This window comes from Borostomias antarcticus, assembly GCF_949987555.1.
Source record: "Borostomias antarcticus genome assembly, chromosome: 14".
In the NCBI taxonomy this organism is placed as follows: domain Eukaryota; kingdom Metazoa; phylum Chordata; class Actinopteri; order Stomiiformes; family Stomiidae; genus Borostomias; species Borostomias antarcticus.
In genome coordinates, this window is record NC_140247.1 from 12,345,257 (window position 1) to 12,365,939 (window position 20,683).

General features: G+C 52.3%; 1 protein-coding gene across 1 annotated transcript; it reads right to left on the reverse strand.

Annotated features, from left to right (window-relative positions):
* Nucleotides 1-976: 976 nt before the first annotated feature.
* LOC311317385 (uncharacterized protein) lies at nucleotides 977-20,016 on the reverse strand. The gene is made up of 4 exons (XM_084448468.1): nucleotides 19,585-20,016; nucleotides 7,521-7,956; nucleotides 6,051-6,156; nucleotides 977-1,232 (listed from the first exon to the last, which is right to left on the reverse strand). The coding sequence occupies exons 1-4, from the start codon at nucleotides 19,924-19,926 to the stop codon at nucleotides 1,220-1,222; spliced, it is 897 nt and encodes a 298-aa protein (XP_084304594.1). The 5' UTR covers nucleotides 19,927-20,016; the 3' UTR covers nucleotides 977-1,219.
* Between the last annotated feature and the right edge of the window lie 667 nt (nucleotides 20,017-20,683).

Consider the following 20,683-nt stretch of genomic DNA (forward strand, 5'->3'; position numbering starts at 1 on the left):
TTTGTTTTAGACAAACAGGCTTTTAATAATCAAGAGTTTACAAAAAGCCCTCCCCAAACAACTGTCATGTTTACTTTAAAACAAAAAAAAAAGAAAGAAAAGATTCTCTACAAAACCACTAGAGTTTGTCATACAATTACGCCACTTTTAATTTTTTGGCCATTCTAATTACACGAAACGCCAGTCCAAAAACTGGGCTGAAAAACCCCCCATTCATTGTCAGTTTGCATTGGTTACGACAGTAAAGTGACTGAGCCTCCTGTCAGGAGGGGAGAGATAGAGATTTGATTCTTCATCAATCTGAACAGCATCACTAAAGCACGGCTAGTCCGATAACGACGTAATGCTATTCCGCTACACGGCTCTGCTAAGTTTGAGGAGTGGCGCACAGACATGGGGCACACAGACACATGAGAGGGGTGGAGGGTCAGGCGTCCAAACGCCTCTCGTTTCGCGTTAAGTTCATAGCTTCATAGTTGGGGCTGTATAACGAAGCAAACGAACGACACGAACTGAATCCTTCCGTCATAACCTCCACCCCGTGACAAAACAACAAACCACAGCCTCACTTCAACTGCTATGGCTATCTTTCCCTTTCTAAAACAGGCGCTTCCGACCAACCCGGACCCCACACTTACAAAGACGTCAATTCTGTAATATTGGTGGATGATTTCACTTACAGCTTCTCGTTGAGATATATTAGGGGCACTTTCCTAAACACAGATTAAATATTATGCTGAATTCAGATACATCCTTAACAGAAAAAAAAAACTCCATTGAGGGTTGGATTTAATCCTAGTCTAGGTTTATAATCTGAATCAGATTAACGGTCTCTTCAAGTCTAGGGAGTTAGATTCGATCCCCTGCTCTAGCTAAAGGAAACACCCCAGCAGAAATACAGCACATAAAGAAAGCAGAGGGCGCGGGGGGGCGGGGTCATGGGGGGGTTACAGGCACTTGGGTGTTGGTTGCAGTGCAGCTTGCTATTCACAGGCCTTCGGATGACGTCGGACAGAGAGGTGATGGAAGTCAAGAAACCAGAGGACAATGAGCTACGTTTATTCTCTTCATATGAGCCGCAGACGAGCGAGGAGGAGGCCGGTGTTCTCGGCAGGGGTTCGAGGTTCTTCTGCGGTCGCTCGTTAACAGAACACAACAAAAGGGAAAGGGGGATTGGGAGAAAGAAAAAGGTGTCGGTGGAGTTGTTCCGTCGTCTGGCTTATTCAGCTGCTCTGCAGAACAGAGAGAGAGAGAGAAGAGGACTTATTGTTATGAACGCACGCACGCATGCACACACACTTAACAGGTTGAACTTCACTTCAGTACCTCTTAGCAATAGTAGCTGAGGAGATGCACGTTCAAGTAGTTAATGATTGAAGAGGGAGGGAAAGAGAGACAGATATTGAGAAAGAAAGACAATAAAATGATCGAGAGAGATAATCTAGAGATATTGAGAGAGAGAGAGAGAGTGAGACAGAGAGATCCTGAGAAAGACAGCAAGAGAGAGAGAGAGACCAGAGAAAGAGACTCACCATTGTCTGAGTGTTAGGTTAGCTGGCAGCAAGCAGGGTTAGGAGACAACACAGCCTTCCCCCCCCACCCTCAAGAAGCTTGTGCTTTTTGCCAGGCCATCGCTGTAAATAAGTATTTTGCCTGGTTAAATAAAGGTTAAATAAAATAAATAAATAAAGACGAGCAGTAGCGGAGCCCGAAGAGAGGGAGAGTTGGGGTCGGAGATGAGATTGATTACCACTCGGATCAAAGCTCGCAATCTGAAAACACCCCTGCATCACCAGGTACCCCCCCTCCACCAAATACCCCCCTCCACCAGACATCCCACCTCCACCAGATACCCCCTCGCTAATTTAGAGACAAGTAGCATCAACAGTAGCAAGCAGTTTATCAAGCATTGATGTTACGCGGTCAGTGGCCAAGTAAGTCATTCGATTGTCAAGTTTGTCAGGAGCAGATCCACATTTAAGCGCCTATATCCCGATATCCACCAGGGGGCGCTATGGTACAGCAGCGGAGTTATGAGGGTTCAAAGATAAGCTGAACTAAGCTCACATAGTTAAGATAGCCACTCCTTGTCAAATTATGGCTAGAGATAGCACTAGGCTATATAGTTCAGTGTGGGTGTGTTTTAAGTGTGTGTGTGTGTGTCTGTCTACAGTACATTACAGCTGCCCAGTATAGTTCATTTCTCCCAAGGCACTGATATACTTTGTGACGTGGGATAAATGCACACACACGCACACACACGCACATACATACACAGACGCTACACACACACACACACACACACACCACACACTCAGGACTCTGAGTTCCAGCTATGTTAACCAAGCCCCCATGCAGCTGTCTGAGAACTGCACGTCCTGTTCATACCGTACTTACTGTACTTACTCCATATACAGTAGAGCCACACAGGGCTCAGCCCACAACTCAGGCCGTTACCAAAACTACAGCTCCCACAAATATAATCCAAACCTTATGGTCAGCAAACCGTGGACTTCCAGTGCGTCCGGCGGTGATCCATAAATAATGTAAACACCGGGGATGCGCGTTAGTTAACGGTCTCGGTGTCATCTGACTTATCTCCGTGGTTTTTAATGTACTGCATGTTGTTTTTTTAAATCCAGAAATAAATGTGATCTATCCAGTCATTGACAGAGTATGTTGGTCAAGAGTCTCTGGACTCTGATGCCAGCAGGTCTGTCTACTCTGCAGTCACCCATCTCCTTTTTTGTGATACATTTTTATTGATATTTACTGTATATACAGGGGAAAAGGGATGTGGCTATTAACTCAAATTCAACAGATGAGAGAAGCTATGGAAAGATTAAAAAGTCAGAAGAGATAGGCGAGCCGTCTCCTGTACCTCACACAGTGGCAGACTCAAGATCAGCTCAAATGTGTCAGGTGGGTCCTAAACTCAGGGTTGTCGTGACAGAAGTCCCACCCACACATTAAATGAGAGACGGTTTAATACTGGGAAATGGGCGTCTGTTTTGGGTAGCCAGGAGCAAAAAGAGACGCTGATCTAAACCCGGGTTTCCAGGAGAGAAACGGAGGCATGCTAACCTGCTAACATGCTAACCTGCTAACATGCTAACTTACGCCCGCCAGGCTGTCAAGTTTCACATGGGAGTTAGCCTAGTGAAGTGTGGTCATCAAACCACCTCGGCTTTTAGTTTGGTGTGTGTGTGTGCGCGTTTGGTGTGTGTGCGTGTGTGTATATGTCTGTGCATGCGTGAGTGTGTGTGTACGTGCGCGTCTGTGTGAATGTGAGCGTGCGTGTGAATGTGTGTGCGTGTGTGTGTGCGTGCAGGAACGTGACTCCCCTGCTGTGTTCTGGACTAGCAGGTCTGGTTCCTGGCTCACCGTTGTTCAGCGGGAGTCCCTGCAGGCTTCAGTATCGAGCTGGAGAAAGAGCCTTTGTCACGATGCCTTCTCTCTTTGAGAGAGAGTGTGTGTGTGTGTGTGTGTGTGTGTGTGTGTGAGGGGGATGCTCATCTCCTATAGGAGACAGCGCTTTATACTCCAGGTTTTACATGAACCCCACCCACCCCCCCCCCCCTTCACAGCCCAGATGAGATGACCCACATTGACGTCTTTATGTGAAGCCGCATCATTTCCTGTGAGCTGCATCATTTCCTGTGAGCGCGCAGCCTGGTGTCGTCTGTGTAACAGTGTGTCTGTGACCAACCCCACAGAGAGAGCATCTACTGGGCACCACCAAGAGAGAAAGACAAGTACGGGCATCTATCGCTCCCTAAACTGGAGGAGTTAGGAGGAGGAGGAGGGAGGCAGCTACAGGTATATCAGTCTGGTGGTGACCCCCCCCCCCCCCCCACAGTGATTCCACCTGAACCAGCCCTGAAGTGGAACCCCCCCCCCCCCCCCCTGAGGGAGGGGGGAGGGTCACTGGGTGGGGGGTTAAGGGGGGGGTTAAGGGCCCGGTGTAGGAGGACAGGAGGGTTAAAGAGAAATGGAACCTTACCATGTCCTTCCTAACACACACCCTGGTTCACATGGTGCTCAGAGAGAAGTAAGATCAGCTGTGAGCTCAACCCTGGAAGATAGAGGCAGGACGAGAGCTGTTACACACACGCACGCACACGCACGCACGCTCGCGCACACACCTTCACAAAGAGAGAGACACACACATACCTCCACAGAGACACACATGCACACCTTCACAGAGAGGAAGAGACAGGCATGCACACACACACACACACGCGCACGCACGCACACACGCATGCACACACACCAACCAGCTGATATCCAGAACTCTGGTATATTTTTTTTTTTTAAAGTGTCCTTCAACCGAATCCTAACTGGGTTCACACGCCTGCATGTTCTCATCTCTAATGAATGACATGCATGCGCAATAAATGACATGTCTGAATGATCTCATCTCTAATGAATGAAGAGGTAAAGACATGACAGCTGGCTGAGACACAGAGCTGGGGACAGGGGACAGGGGACTGTGGACTAGGGACAGGGGACAGGACAGGGGACAGAGGACTGGGGACTAGGGATAGGGGACTGGGGACAGGGGACAGGACAGGGGACAGAGGACTAGGGATAGGGGACTGGGGACTAGGGACAGGGGACAGGACAGGGGACAGAGGACTAGGGATAGGGGACTGGGGACTGGGGACAGGGGACAGAGGACAGGGCTGAAGCACATGCTGCGCTCACGTAGGGACATTTAAAGGCGGGGTTTGGGTTGAAGGGAGAGGGTGTGGGGTTGGGGGAGGTGCTGGGGGGAGGGGCTGGCGGGTCTTTGAACGTTACGTCTGTGGGCTTTAACCCTCCGAGACGAACAACTAGAATGGAAGGAAACGTTAAAAACAAAGAAAAACTTCAGTGAACAGAGAGCTATTGTACGAGCCTTTCCTCCCTCTCTCTCTTCTCTCTCTCCCTCCCACTTCTCTCCTCTCTCCTCCCTCTCTCTCTCTCTCTCCTCCTTTCCTCTCGATCTCTCTCCATCGTCCTTCACCCCTTCTTCTCTCTACATTTTCCTCCCTCTCTCTTACTCCCTCTCTCTTACTCCCTCTCTCTCTCCCTCTCTCTCCTCGTTTTTAAGAGAACAGAACAAACCACCAGGCCAGATATTTTAAGAGCCAGACTCAGTTCTTGGTTTAGGAAGGATAGAAAACAGAGACCTCCAATCAGAAGCAGCTGAAGACGTACACTCCCCCCCTCGCTGACCAACTAGCAGGGCAGCGTCAGACCACAGGGCCTGAGCACGCTGCCATGGTGTAGCCACACGCCCCCCAACACACACACACACACGCGCATACACACACACACACACACACACACACTCAAATCTGTCAGTCAAACCCCCTAAGGATAGGAGAGGAGGAGAGGAGAAGAGTGGAGAGGAGAGGAGGAGAGAGGTGAGGAGTGGAAAGGAGAGATGGGAGGTGAGGAGTGGAGAGGAGGAGAGGAGAGGAGAGGAGGAGGAGAGAGGTGAGGAGTGGAGAGGAGAGATGGGAGGTGAGGAGTGGAGAGGAGGAGAGGAGAGGAGAGAGAAGAGAGGTGAGGAGTGGAGAGGGGAGGAAAGGAGAGAGGAGAGAAGAGGAGAGTGGAGAGGAGTCACTGGGATCACCAAAGACTAAAACTAGATTTAGATGAAAGTCTCAGACTGCTACTCGTGTCTCTTCTCTACAGTAACAGGAGTCGAATGTCGAATATGACTTCAGAGGAAAACACACAGGGAGACGCAGTAGATGGTCAAGTCTGGACCCTGTAAACAGTACCCCCTACAGCCCGGGGGTAGAGAACCAGGGGGGTTAATTACTGCTCTCTGAGGATAGGGACTGGGAGGGGAGGGGAGGGAGAGGGAGGGAGCACTAATGGGAGATATTGGGGGAGAAAGGAAGGGGGAGAGAGTAGGGAGGGAGCAGGGGCTGATTACTTCGGCATGCTATTGAAGAGGTTAGAATCATGTTGTGTTGTTCTGTACCAACATGGCAGAGAGAGAGAGGATAGAGGGATAGAAAGAGGACGGAGGGAGAGAGAGAGAGGAGACTCACCTATGCTCCTCCTCCATTTCCTCCTTGGTCATCAGATTCTCAAACTTGCTCCTCTTCTTGCCAGGGGTGAACTTTGGGGTCACAACCTCCTCAGCGGCAGCCACATCTGAAAGACAGACGCGCGCACACACACACACACACGCACACGACAGGATTAGCACACACTAGGATAACAGTGCATTACACCCCCCCCTCCATTACCACACACACACACACATTTGGCGAACACCTGTTGCAACATTACAGGGAGGATATCCAGTAGGCTACACTGATACTAGTGTCCTGACAGAACACTTGTCCACTGAGCTGCCAAGACCACACTGGACAAGACAGATGTCCACGATTAAAACAGGTGTCCTTCTGTGGCTGCCTGCCTGCATCCTGTCTGTCTGCCTGCCTGGCTCTCCTCTGAGAGAGAGAAGGAGAGAGAGAGAGAGAGAGAGAGAGAGAAAGAGAGAGAGAGAGGGGTAGGGAGGGAGAGAGAAAGAGAGAGAGAGAGAGAGAGAGAAAGAGAGAGAGAGAGAGAGAGAGAAAGAAAGAGAGAGAAAGAGAGAGTTAGGGAGGGAGAGAGAGGGAGAAAGAAAGAGAGAGAGGGAGAAAGAAAGAGAGAGAGAGAGAGAGAGAATCTGAGTCAGAGCAGAGCGAGCTGCAGCCAGCTGAGGTGTCTAATCGACGCAGACTTGAGGCCCTGATGTCTATTTAACACCCAGCCAAGCAGAAATAGCTCAGAAGGCCGGAGGGCCGCAACAAATCAACCTTTTAAAGCCGACACCAGATCCAGGTGGCGCGGTTATAGTGTTACACGTTGGCATAACTGCTATCTGTCGCATCGCCCTTATAATCTACAGCTTAACTCCTCTATGGTAGCAGGCCTGCAGGGCTCAGCTCCCCTCTCCTCTCTCTCCTCCTCCTCCTCCCCCTTCTCTTCTCCCCCTCCCCTCCCAGTGTTCCTGTCCTGTCTCCTTCGACCCTGATAACACCTCCTGGGTCTTCTGGAAACACTTATTCTAGACGGGCACAATGAGGGCCGCCTCTCTGAGAGCCTGGGGACCTCGAGCCGGAGCCGGCTGAATGGAGCCTCGACCGAGGGAAGAGGGATAATGGACGTCGTCTGAATGCACGCGGACACAGCGAGAGGAGGGCAGTGCTATTATAACCTCCTGGGGCGGGGGGGGGGGTGCTGGTCAGTGTGACGTGCGTACCGAAGGAGACAGAGAGCCATGTGTGCCGTCTCTCGCTTCGTACACACACACACACACACACACACACACACACACACACACAGATGCAAGACCAAAAGCTAAACCATCTGTAAGATTGAAAATGCATGATGGTAACAGAGGAGAGGAGAAGAGGAGAAGAAAGGAGGAGATGAGATAAGTCGAGAGGAGGGGAGGGAGGGAGGAGAGGAGGGGAGGAGAAGGGAGAGTTGGGGAGGAGGAGAGGACTAAGGCTCGGAGTATATCTCACCGTTGTGCCCGGTCTCTTGGGCGGGTTCTGGAACGGGTTCTGGTTCTGGTTTTGGTTCAGGGACAACCTCCTCGATCACGGGTTCGGGCACAGCGGGGATGAGCTCAGGGAGGGGCTCTTCTACGGGGACTGGCGCGGGTTCCGCTACGGCCTCGGGTTCCACTACGGCCTCGGGTTCCACTACGGCCACGGGTTCCACTACGGCCACGGGTTCCACTACGGCCACGGGTTCCACTACGGCCTCGGGTTCCACTACGGCCTCGGGTTCCACTACGGCCTCGGGTTCCGCTACGGCTACGGGTTCCAATACGGCCACGGGTTCCAATACGGCCTCGGGCTCCACTACCGGCTCAGGCTCCACTACTACTGGCTCGGGTTCCGGGACCGGTTCTGGTGCTGGTTCTGCGATGGGCTCAGGCTCGGGTTCTGGAACAGACTGAGGGAGACGAGAACACAGGAACACAGGGTTGGTGGTCAGGTTCTGGGCTCAGGGCTAGGGTAGCAGAACCCGTCAGTACGCAGTAAGGAACGCTGCGATGAACAGGAGCAGATACAGACCAATCAGCTTTCTTTGTTTATTTTCTCAGATATTACTCCATTAGTCGACCAATCCAAAACATTACTGCGAATGCGCAAAGTCAGCGAATCCAAGGGGCGCTCATCCTACGATTAAAAAGCTCAAATTAAAGGCAAGTTCACGATAGAACGGATACAATCACGCCAACGTGTTTTGGCCACACGTGACCTTCGTCAGGACGCAACAATGAAGCAGCTCACACACCTGGGAATTATTACTGACCATTAGCACATTACTGGGGTCAGTTTATGGACACACTGTATACAAGTGTAAATCATGTCTCATGTATGTTTTCCTGTTGGTGACATGTTTTTGTATGTTTGTCATGTGTGTGAAACATTCTCATGTATGTGTGTTAGACTGTGTGTAACACGTCTCATTTGCTGCATGCGTGTGTAACACATCTCATGTATGCGTGTGTGTGTACTCGTCTTCCACTCGCTAAAACCCTAACAACACCAGCTCAGTGGTCTTGTGGTTAGAGTGCCCGCCTTGAGATTGGGGGGTTGGGGCTTCGATCCCTGACCGAGTCAAAACAAACACTATAAAAAAAATGGTCGGCAATGCCTTCCTGCTTGGCACTCAACATCAAGGGTTGGATTGGGGCTAAGTACCTGCGTGGGTGTACTTGTACATCAAGCTGCCTCACGCTAAGGAATCAGGAGATAGGAAAGGAGCCTATGGCCACTAGGCTCCAGAAGCATGGGTGCTCAAGGCTACTTACTTAAAACCCTAACGAGCTTTTTTAGAAGGTCGGATCCTTCTGTTTCGTAAGAAACTCACGTCAGAACGAGTTCAGGACAAGAGGGACAGACAGACAGACAGGCAGGCAGGCAGGCAGGCAGACAGGCAGACAGACAGACAGGTAGACAGACAGGCAGACAGGCAGACAGTGATCCCTCCTCTGGTCTGATTACCAAACGTGTCCCCAGTGCTCGTCGGCGTGGCGTGTGGATATCAGGGTCAGTATAGGATTAGGGCCGCTTTCCCAAAGATGCCTCGTCCTCTGAACACAGAGCAGATTTAGCGCGCTCCCCTGATCACGCCGTTCCGCCCATCAGAACTACCTCTGAACGCGTGACGCCGAGCTGAGCTGGTTAAACTCAGTCCTCTGTATAGATGGCGCCCGCCCGTGCCATCCAGGTGGTGGCTTTGCAGTGGTCAAAGCAGTGTTTTGGGGAAGTGGTGGTTGTGTTTGTGTGTGTGTGTGTGTCAAAAAAAAACAAGCATAGCTAGCTCAGTGAGGCTTAACTGCTTCTTAGAAGTTCTCTTTCTAGAGCAGCATCTGGTCACGACAGTAGCAGCCTGTCTGTCCATCTGTCTGTCTGCCTTCCTGTCTGCCTGTCTGTCTGTCTGCCTGTCTGTCTGTCTGTCTGATTGCCTCTGTCTGTCTGTCTGTCTGCCTGCTAACTCTAGTCTGACCTGAATGGAGCGACTGCCTGTTGAATTCTGGACAAAACTCAGTAACTACACACAACTGCAGTTCATATTTCTACTCAGTAGAATATACATATCTACATTCTGTACTTGTGAATATACATACCAATCGACTCTATAGATAAAGAAATAAACAAACAAATATATAAAATCATACTTACTTGAGACTCATACGTAAATCTATCTACGCTTTTGTCTTATTTTTACCTCTCACATTGCTTAGTGTGCACAAAACCTTTAGGAGGTAAGGGAAGAACATTTCCCTACTCTTACCTGTAAGATGTACTGTAGTATGCAACATGACAAGCCACTGCAGAGAGAGGTGAGATCATCTCCTCCTGGCGATCTCGCTTTGAGCAGGAGGAAATTAATGCGGATGAATCATCTGCTGACGTGGGTGTGTGTGTGTGTGTGTGTGCGTGTGGTCGGTGTGTGTGTTCCCCTTTGAGGGGATCTGTCTCCTCCAGATATCCATGTCCTCTCTGCCTGTCTACTCAACAGTTGGCTGTGACACAGGGACAAATACAGCTCTCTTCTACCCCCCCCCCCCCCCCACACACACACACACACAGACCTCTGGTCCTGACAGTTCAAACACACACACACACACACACACACACACACACAGTCCCCCCCCTTACCCAGTGCTCTCTGCAGCAGGGTTTGGGTCGGGGTTTGGGTTACCCTCTAGTGTGGTGCTGACCACGCACACCTGATCCTGTTTCACCTCAGCTACTGAACACGTGAGCTGACATACGTTAGGAGAGAGAGAAAGACGGAAGGACGGAGAGGGAGGGAGAGAGAGAGAGAAAGAGAGGGAGAGAGAGAGGGAGGGGGAGACAGAGAGAGGGAGAGAGAGAGAAGGAAGGAAGGATAAGGAGAAAGAGAGAGAGGGAGAAGGGAGGAAGGAAGGAGAGGGAGAAAGAGAAAGAGAGAAAGAGGGAGAGAGAGGGAGAGAGAGATAGAGAGAGAAGGAAGGAAGGAAGGAAGAAGAGAGAGAGGGAGACAAAGAGAGTGAAACTTGACGCAGAGAGACAACCAGACAAGACAGAGTGAGAGTAGAGAGTAGAGATGAGAGTTTGGGGCGTGGCCAGGAGCCTCCTCTCTATTACAGTAACTGACTGAGATCAAACTCCTCCGAGATCCATTTCAGACTGAGCTTAGTAAAGGGGACGCTCGGCCATTTTAGAATGTGTCACTTGGTGAATCTACAAGACGAAGTGAATCTAGAGGCGACAGGATCAGACTCGCCCAGGCCTGGCCATGCTGGGCAAGTAGACCATCCCACACAGACCTGGCCATGCAGACCACCCCACACAGACCTGGCCATGCTGGGCATGTAGACCATCCCACACAGACCTGGCCATGCAGACCACCCCACACAGACCTGGCCATGCTGGGCATGTAGACCATCCCACACAGACCTGGCCATGGAGACCACCCCACACAGACCTGACCATGTAGACCATCCCACACAGACCTGACCATGTAGACCATCCCACACAGATCATCCTATAGACAGACCTGGCAATGCTGGGCATGGAGACCATCCCAGATCCCACCACACTGTGCCAGCTGGTAGAGGAGCCACTGGGACTGTGTGAGGCATTCTGCATGGCGCTCTCTGGGGCTCTGATCCACCCACACACACACACACATACCCACCCACCCACACACACACACACACCCCTGCTCGCTATCACACCCAGACACTGGAATGGCATTCATTTAGCAGCTTGGCCGATAGTCTGCCTCTTCCCCTGCCACTGCATTCCTGAGCCATTAAACATGCAAACACACACACACACACACACACACACACACAGAAACACAATAACACAGAAACACAATAACGGACAGTTGCTCGCGCACATGCACGCGCCCGCACACACACACACGCACACTCACTCTCCAGGCTAATTATACAAAGGCTGTTCTACTCAGTCATGGTGATAAATAAGGACGCAAGTCTGTCAGTAAGCTGAAGCTCTTCTGAAATATCTTGACTGTGAGACACCAAAAAACCAGCTCCTCCCATCACCTCTGTGACTCTCCTAATATGGTCAAAGAAGGTTCACTGATGAGTAAATCCATGTAGTCAGATTCTATTGGGCATTGTCTCAGTATTCTCAATCACTGTTTGTCTGATCTATCTATATTCATCCATCTATCTATCTATCTATCTCATAAATAAAGAGCCGTGTGTTTGTGTGTAACAGTTGGGTGAGGCTACCGCCAGACCAAAGGAGAATTCCACCAAGCTCCGGGGGTGATATTTCAATTTAAACCTCTGCCAAAAAACACAGGATTGTGTCACTCCATGCAGTCTAATGGAGAGACACAGCCCAGTTAACCCCTGACCTCCCCACTCTAACAGGGCCGCTGACCTCTGACATCATCATCTCTGGGCGTGGTTCATCCCTGATATTCACCAGCGGTAGCGTTTCACAGCCATGTAAGCTCCGCCCCCCCGCCCACCCTAGACCAAGAGGCCAAATAAACTGAATGGCGTCAAACTGCATCGCTCACGGTTCAGACTGATGCCAGAAAGCTGATGGGACGGAGCAGAGGACTGTGGCTCTTCTGTAGTCACATAGCTGGCTTCCCACCTGACCAGGCTGGGGCTGGGGGGATGAGGCTAGGGGGATGAGTCTGGGGGGGTGAGTCTGGGAGGCAGGAGCCTGGGGGATGAGGCTGGGGGGATGAGGCTGGGAGGGATGAAGCTGGGGGATGAGGCTGGGAGGGATGAGGCTTGTGGATGAGGCTTGGAGGGATGAGGCTGGGGGATGAGGCTGGGAGGGATGAGGCTGGGGGGGATGAAGCTTGGAGGGATGAGGCTGAGGGATGAGGCTTGGAGGGATGAGGCTGGGAGGGATGAGGCTGGGCAGGGTAGGGAGCCAAGGCATCTGGAAGAAGAATAGCCTCCTCTCGTCCGAGCCTCATCCCACGCCTGTCTCCGTTTCTTTGGGCACACATTGTTCTCTCTGAACACACACACACACACGCACACGCACACACACACACACACGCCCACACACACACTCCTGCCTCATCTCTTAAGAGATTATCCACACTGGCCCAGTTTGTGAATGAAACAACAGAACTCAATGTAGCTCAGAGAATCCCACATGGCAGAATAATGCCTATATGTGTGTAACAGGGGTGGTTCAGGGAAACCTAGCAAGTTCTCATCATGTCTTTCATGTGGGAGAGCCGGGTTCGATCCCCTTTAGTCTGAGAATGTGCAGAATAAGTGTGGAAAGACACGCGTCCAAAAACACACAAAGAAGAAGTCAATAGCTGCATTGTGTGTGTGTGTGTGTGTATGTGTGAGTGAGAGAGAGAGAGAGAGAGAGAGAGAGAGAGAGAGAGAGAGAGAGAAGGAGGGAGAGAGAGCCCAGACCATGGTGGCATCTGTGACATCACCACTGGACATGAAGGGAGAGGTTTCACTTCAACATGGAGCTGGCTTAGACTAGGTCCAGACCCCAGGTCACTGGACTTTAGCTCCAGACCACAGATCATTAGATCCAGAAGCAGGATCATTGGTCATTAGGTCCAGATCCCAGATTATTGGTCATTAGGTCTAGACCCCGGATCAACCCAATAATGGAAAAGTGTGTTTGGACATCGTCTTTATGCAGCATATACACAGTCTGCAGTAGTGTAGGTCTGTACGAGAACACACACACACACACACACACACACACACACACACACACACACACACACACACACACACACACACACACACACACACACACACACACACACACACACACACACACACACACACACACACACACACACAGGAAGGAGAGCCCCACCCAATACTTCCTCTATACTCTGCATAACAACATTGTACCAAACACAGCTGGCAGTGTTGGTGGTTGGAACCACTCATACAGAAGGATATCAAAGTGGGATGCTCTCTTGGTCTGATGGCAGATGTCCGGGTCGGTGGGTACACTAGGCCACCCGGGGTCGATCCCCGTCGGCGACACAGAGCTTTTAAGCCGGTCGTCTCTGCTGAGAAAGTCACCTGCTTGGGTTCTGGAGCTCGCCAACAGGGCTCACAAAGAACTGTTGTTGGAGCAAGATCTCAGTGATCAGTTAACCTTTTACAGGGTACATTTCTCCCACATTCTCTCTCTCTCTCTCTCTCTCTCTTCTACTCCTCCCTTCGCCCTCTCTCTCTCTCTCCCTCTCGGTGTTTTGGCTCTAGCCACTCCTCCGTTCCTGGGCTCTGACTCACTCCGCTCTCGGCGCTGCTCTGACCCAACATGGCCAGAGAGCAGCAGCAGCACCCGGGAGGGAGACCAAACCTCACCCTCACCAGGCCCAGATCCAGGGAGAACCTCACCCTCACCAGGCCCAGATCCAGGGAGAACCTCACCCTCACCAGGCCCAGATCCAGGGAGAACCTCACCCTCACCAGACCCAGATCCAGGGAGAACCTCACCCTCACCAGACCCAGATCCAGGGAGAACCTCACCCTCACCAGACCCAGATCCTGGGAGAACCTCACACTCACCAGACCCAGGGAGAACCTCACCCTCACCAGACCCAGGGAGAACCTCACCCTCACCAGACCCAGGGAGAACCTCACCCTCACCAGGCCCAGATCCAGGGAGAACCTCACCCTCACCAGGCCCAGACCCAGGGAGAACCTCACCCTCACCAGACCCAGATCCTGGGAGAACCTCACACTCACCAGACCCAGGGAGAACCTCACCCTCACCAGACCCAGGGAGAACCTCACCCTCACCAGACCCAGGGAGAACCTCACCCTCACCAGGCCCAGATCCAGGGAGAACCTCACCCTCACCAGGCCCAGACCCAGGGAGAACCTCACCCTCACCAGGCCCAGACCCAGGGAGAACCTCACCCTCACCAGACCCAGGGAGAACCTCACCCTCACCAGACCCAGGGAGAACCTCACTCTCACCAGACCCAGGGAGAACCTCACTCTCACCAGACCCAGGGAGAACCTCACCCTCATCAGACCCAGGGAGAACCTCACTCTCACCAGACCCAGGGAGAACCTCACCCTCACCAGACCCAGGGAGAACCTCACCCTCACCAGGCCCAGATCCAGGGAGAACCTCACCCTCACCAGGCCCAGATCCAGGGAGAACCTCACCCTCACCAGACCCAGATCCAGGGAGAACCTCACCCTCACCAGACCCAGATCCAGGGAGAACCTCACCCTCACCAGGCCCAGATCCAGGGAGAACCTCACCCTCACCAGACCCAGGGAGAACCTCACCCTCACCAGACCCAGATCCAGGGAGAACCTCACCCTCACCCTCACCAGACCCAGGGAGAACCTCACCCTCACCAGACCCAGGGAGAACCTCACCCTCACCAGACCCAGACCCAGGGAGAACCTCACCCTCACCAGACCCAGGGAGAACCTCACCCTCACCAGGCCCAGATCCAGGGAGAACCTCACCCTCACCAGACCCAGATCCAGGGAGAACCTCACCCTCACCAGGCCCAGATCCAGGGAGAACCTCACCCTCACCAGACCCAGATCCAGGGAGAACCTCACCCTCACCAGACCCAGGGAGAACCTCACCCTCACCAGACCCAGATCCAGGGAGAACCTCACCCTCACCCTCACCAGACCCAGGGAGAACCTCACCCTCACCAGACCCAGACCCAGGGAGAACCTCACCCTCACCAGACCCAGACCCAGGGAGAACCTCACCCTCACCAGACCCAGGGAGAACCTCACCCTCATCAGACCCAGGGAGAACCTCACCCTCATCAGACCCAGGGAGAACCTCACTCTCACCAGGCCCAGGGAGAACCTCACCCTCACCAGGCCCAGGGAGAACCTCACCCTCATCAGACCCAGGGAGAACCTCACCCTCACCAGACCCAGGGAGAACCTCACCCTCACCAGACCCAGGGAGAACCTCACCCTCACCAGACCCAGGGAGAAGCTAACCCTAACCAAGTGAGGGAGTCCAAACCTAACCCTCACCCTCACCCAGGGAGGGAGTCCAAACCTAACCCCCACCCTCACCCAGGGAGGGAGTCCAAACCTAACCCTCACCCTCACCCAGGGAGGGAGTCCAAACCTAACCCCCAAACAGACCCAGGTAGCCTAGCCAGGCAGTCCAGGCCCAACCCTCAACCAGACCCAGGAGAGGGAGCGTCCGGGCCTGTGGCGGCAAGGAGTTGGAGAGAGACGTGATCGCCGCCCGCTGGGGAGGAGGGGAGGAGGAGAGGGAGAGAGGAGGAGAGGAGGGGAGGGAGAGGGGAGAGCTGTGATCAGCAGCCATTCTGCTCTTCTGACTCACACAGAGGAGGAGGGAGAGAGGAGGAGAGGAGAGGGGGGGGAGAGGAGGATGATGGGAGAGAGTGAGGGAATGCGTCCTAGAGGTATGGAGGGAGGAAGGGAGTAGAGGGGGGAGGGAGAGAGGGAGGTAGAGAGAGGGAGGGTGGGCAAGACGGACGAAGAAGAAAATACCAGTAGAGGCAGGTCAGTCCAGACTACAGATCTCAACCAATCAGAGTGAAGCCCACACACACATGTAGACACTACAGCCCAACTTCAGCTCTTGCCTCCTGCCACCCTATGGTAACCATGCCAACCATGCCTGTACCCTGCCCTCGGCGATATTAGTTATATATTAGAGTAAACAGGCTAGAGTTGTGCTGAGTACATCCACTTATGTTTCCTGCTAATTAGGTTTCGGATGCGAGGGCCTCTCCAGGGGCGTCACACACTCTGTACAGAGTGTTCCTCGGGATCGCCATGTCTACCGTGAGTTGAAATAAATAAATAAATAAATAAATAAATCCCAGACCGCGGCCATTTTCACAGCACATCTGTGCCGCTCCCCTCCATGTAGCGCGTTTGAAAAAAAGATCCACTTGACACAGCTGCTGCTGGCTGTGTGTCTCTAACTCCGTGTGGGTATGTGTGTGTGTGCGTGTGTGTGTGTGCGCATGACAGAGCTGTGAGTACACATTCCCATTTATGGTTAGCTCCAACCTCAGGAGAAATTGGTGAGGCATTGGATGAGAGAGAGAGAGAGAGAGAGAGAGAGAGAGAGAGAGAGAGAGAGAGAGAGAGAGAGAGAGAGAAAGAGGAGGAGTGACAGAAAGAGGTAAACTTAGGAGTGGTTTGGAGGAGCAGTCAGTCAGTATTTCCCTTTCCTCTGGCACCCTGGTTCTGGCTGGATGCAGACAAGCTGTGAACGTCCAAACATTTACTTATTCTCTCAGTTCCATGTCTCTAGTATAGAGCAACTCTCAAAGTAGTGCTCACTCCATCTAGATTCACAATGGCAAGGTAGTACTGGGCGTGTGTGTGTGCATGTATGTGTGCATGTGTGTGTGTGTGCGCGTGTGCCAGGGTTATAGAACATGTAATCTGACAACAGTGTTCAGGCAAACATGCCAAACACACATGTTCAAAGGTCAGGTCACAGAGTCAGATGTGTGAGGTGTGGGGAGGGGGGGGTGAGAGGGGAGGGGAGGAGTGAGGGGGGGTGAGAGGGGCTAGTCGCTAATATATCAGTAGTGATATGACCGAGGTGAGACAGGACTCTGGGGTCCCACACACACACACACACACACACACACACAGTGAAGACACTGATATTTCTGAGGCTATCAGTTAATAAATCACGACCTAGACTGGCCACGTCCCTGATGTCTGTGCATCTGTACTCTGTGTGTCTAGTCTACGTGCATCCATTCACACACGCACGCACACAGACGTGACACTGAGCATGCCTCAGCTGTGCTGAGAACACGCAGAAATACAGTCCAGACACCAGGAGACTGGGAAGGAGAAAGGGAGGGAGAGAGAGAGAGAGAGGGAGGGAGAGAGACACACACATAGAAGGTGGGGCGGGGCAGGGGCGAACGTGTGTGTGTGTGTGTGTGTGTGCGTGCGTGCTTGTGCGAGTACTGGCCAGGGAACACTTTCCGCAATGCTAACAGCAGCACAGGAAGTTCCCCCAAATTCCTCACCCCCCCTTTAAAAACTCGCTCTGCACAGTCTGCTCTGCAGAACCCCTCTCGCTTTTTAAAGCTTCGCAGAGCGGAGAGTTTGAGACTCAGGGAACAGTGGGCGTTCGGCCGGCGATGACATCGTTATAACGATTCCGCTAAAAGCTCCGGACTGGCTGCCTCCCAGCCCCGGCCTCGAACCCCCGGCCTCTCCGGCCTCGAGCCCCCGGCCTGCCTCTCCCTCGGCCCCCCGGAGGCCGGGACAGACGGAACAAGAGAGTCTCTGTCCGTCGAGCGGAGGACAAACGCCTGACCTGCCCGTTTAACACGGCAGCGGAACAAAAGCAGCTCTGTGGCCCTGCGTCGTTTCGTTTTCATCTCTCTCCCCGGTCGCTGAAAGCGACGCGGAAAATGTTCCTCGTGAAGCAGGACCGGTGATGTGATAATCATGAGTAACCGGTGATAAAACGCACACAGTACGTGTGATGACATCACATGAACTGTGTACACAAGCCCGCCGTTGTGTTGGCACCGCCACGAAGTGTGTGATAAGCCAGACGTTAAAGCAGACAGGGTAGACTTTGTGAGATGAGGTGGCCTTACCTCTCTCTCTCTCCCATGTAGGGGCTGAGGGGGGTGTGGCTGACATGGGGTTTCAGCCCCCCCCCCCCACACACACACACACACACACACACACACACACACACACACACACACACACACACACACACACACACACACACACACACACACACACAGTCTCTGGCCTGCAGGCCTCTGTTTGGGTAGGAGGGTTGGCAAGCAGAGGCGCGGCAGCGGGGCTGCTGTGGGAGGAGCCTGGGCCGCACATGTTGGGCGTGGCGCCAGGGCGCTCCTCCGATCGCCACACGCGTCCGCGCGGGGTTAACAGCCCCTCCGACGTCCACCTCCAACACATCACATTCAGCCCCCCTGCTGTTAGGGAGACGTCCGCCTGAGCGTTAAAGGGGCAGTTCGCCTAATATTTCGCACGACCGGCCCGTTGCCGTCGTCAGAGAGGAACGGCGTACGCCGACGGCTCAGAGCGCCGGGCTCGGACCGGTTCTGCCTCGCTCCCTCAGCTCCTCCGGTGACACGACACACACACACACACTGAGCCCCCCCCCCCTAGTCCAGCTAGCTGAATTGCCCCTTTAACGCTAGCCCTGTAGCAACAGCCAGGCCCAAACCCCCGCCTGGTCACAATCTGTACCTGGGTAAATATAGAGCATATATGTTCAACACCAAATATAGACGTCCGTCCCGTGGCTGTCCTGCTGGCATGCTAGGGCCTCGTGTTACAGCTGTGCTGGGCACATTCTTTCTCTGGTCGAGGGGCTTCGGGAGGTGGGTCTCGGATGGACCGCTCGATGGGGAAAGGTCAGGACAGTGGTGGCGACCTGGATATAGTTTAGCCTACTTGGGGGGGTTAAGATGAGGAGCGTACAGGTGGGCCAGACCAGACAGGCCTGTTGGGTCCTGACATTAGAGGGCAATGCTGATCTACTCAGTATGATGAGGCACTTATTCTGGTATGCTAACAGTCATTAGCCAAATGGGTGTTTGGACTGCATGATCGTGCCACACAAGGTTTCTGGGTTTGTTATGGCTACAGGCTGCTGTGCATCATCTGTAACGATCCTCTACTTCCATCTCAGATATAGGCTAGAAAATGACTCATAACACTGTCTGGATTTATATTTAGAGCAAGGAAACAATAGACAGATACTGGTCCGAACTGGATACTACAGGTCGTACCGTGTGTCAAACATTCAAGCACATGAAGGTAATTCCTGAGAGGTAGGCCAACTAGTGGCGCAGCGCAGTTGGCACGGCCACGACGGCAATGCCTGTAATTGCTCTCGGACCCGTTGTCCATCTTTAAACCAATTGAGATTACAGAAATAGCAACCTACTTAACGACATAACAGCTTGACCTAATACACTAACACAATCAATGCGGGATACAATCAATGCGGGATACAAGTTGTAGAAGGGACAAATTGTGCCAAAACGCGCAATTGTAAACGCATTCTTTCATATTCTTGACTATATTACCTGGACCTCTGGGATGACTTCAAGCTCTTTGACGAGCTCCTCAACAACTCCAATCTCCTCGACTACGGGGGCTGCGGCAACGGGCTCAGGTGCGGCGACAACTTCAGCTTTGATTTCAACAGGCTTGATTTCAACTTCTTTCACGACCGGCGTTGGTGCTGCCTCTACCTTGGGAGGGTACTGGACATTTCCCAGAGCTCTTGAAGGAGGGATGTCTCCATAGCTTACTTCGGCTTTCTTTTTGGCTGCTGGTGCCTCAGCTTTTTTGTTGAAGAACTTGGATGCCACGACGATGGCAATGACTGTGAAGAAGATCGCAGGGATGATGATAGACGCGTCCATCCTGGCTGTATCTAAGATCTCTACTTCGGGAATGGAAGACTATTTTCTTTTGCTTAGAATATGTTGTTGTTCTGCACGTGCAAGTGTCCGTTTAGGGGACGCGGAGGGTGTGTTGATCAGAGCGCAGTCCAGCACGCACTGTTAAGCATCTCGTCCGCTCCCACTACACAATCACATAAACCTGCGCGTTTAAGCAGCGTATCGTGCTTCAAAACTGAGCGTCACAGACAAGACCAGCCCAGCTCTGAGAGCCTGTGGTCTTTTTTAAAGGGGTATTCCTCTGAATGTCCTCACAATGCGGGCAATGCACGTGAAAACAACGCACGCGCCTATGATTCCTTCATCTAGGAGTATCAGCTGTCCAGACAGGCTGTCCTTTATAAGCACGTGCCTCGGGGTTCCATCTCTCTCCCTAGTAGTAGGCCTTTTGTAGGCCTACATCAAAGGATGTTACATTTTGCAGCTGAGCTTAAGTTCTTCGTTGGAAAGTGAAGCGACTGTATCTCGATAATGTTTAGAAAACTGGTTACTTAGGAACAATGAATAAGCAAAAGGCTACCATTACAAACATAGCTAATACAACGTCAGAACAAATATTAAAATATATTTCAAACAACACTTGACATGCAAGATAAAAAAACACCTGACACACAGAGATACATAGAAAATGATTTTATTGACTCAACAATATTAATTTATCAACTTTGATCTGGGTAAGGTCAAGGTATATATCTGGGTCTCAGAACCAGAGTTCTCC

Bases quoted from the DNA above. Each gene is read 5' to 3' on its own strand.
- LOC311317385 (XM_084448468.1), bottom strand. From the start codon at position 19,926: ATGGACGCGTCTATCATCATCCCTGCGATCTTCTTCACAGTCATTGCC. The intron at 7,957-19,584 runs GTAATATAGTCA...CGTCTCCCTCAG, and splicing joins AAGTCATCCCAGAGGTCCAG to TCTGTTCCAGAACCCGAGCC. The intron at 6,157-7,520 runs GTGAGATATACT...TCTGTCTTTCAG, and splicing joins CCAAGAGACCGGGCACAACG to ATGTGGCTGCCGCTGAGGAG.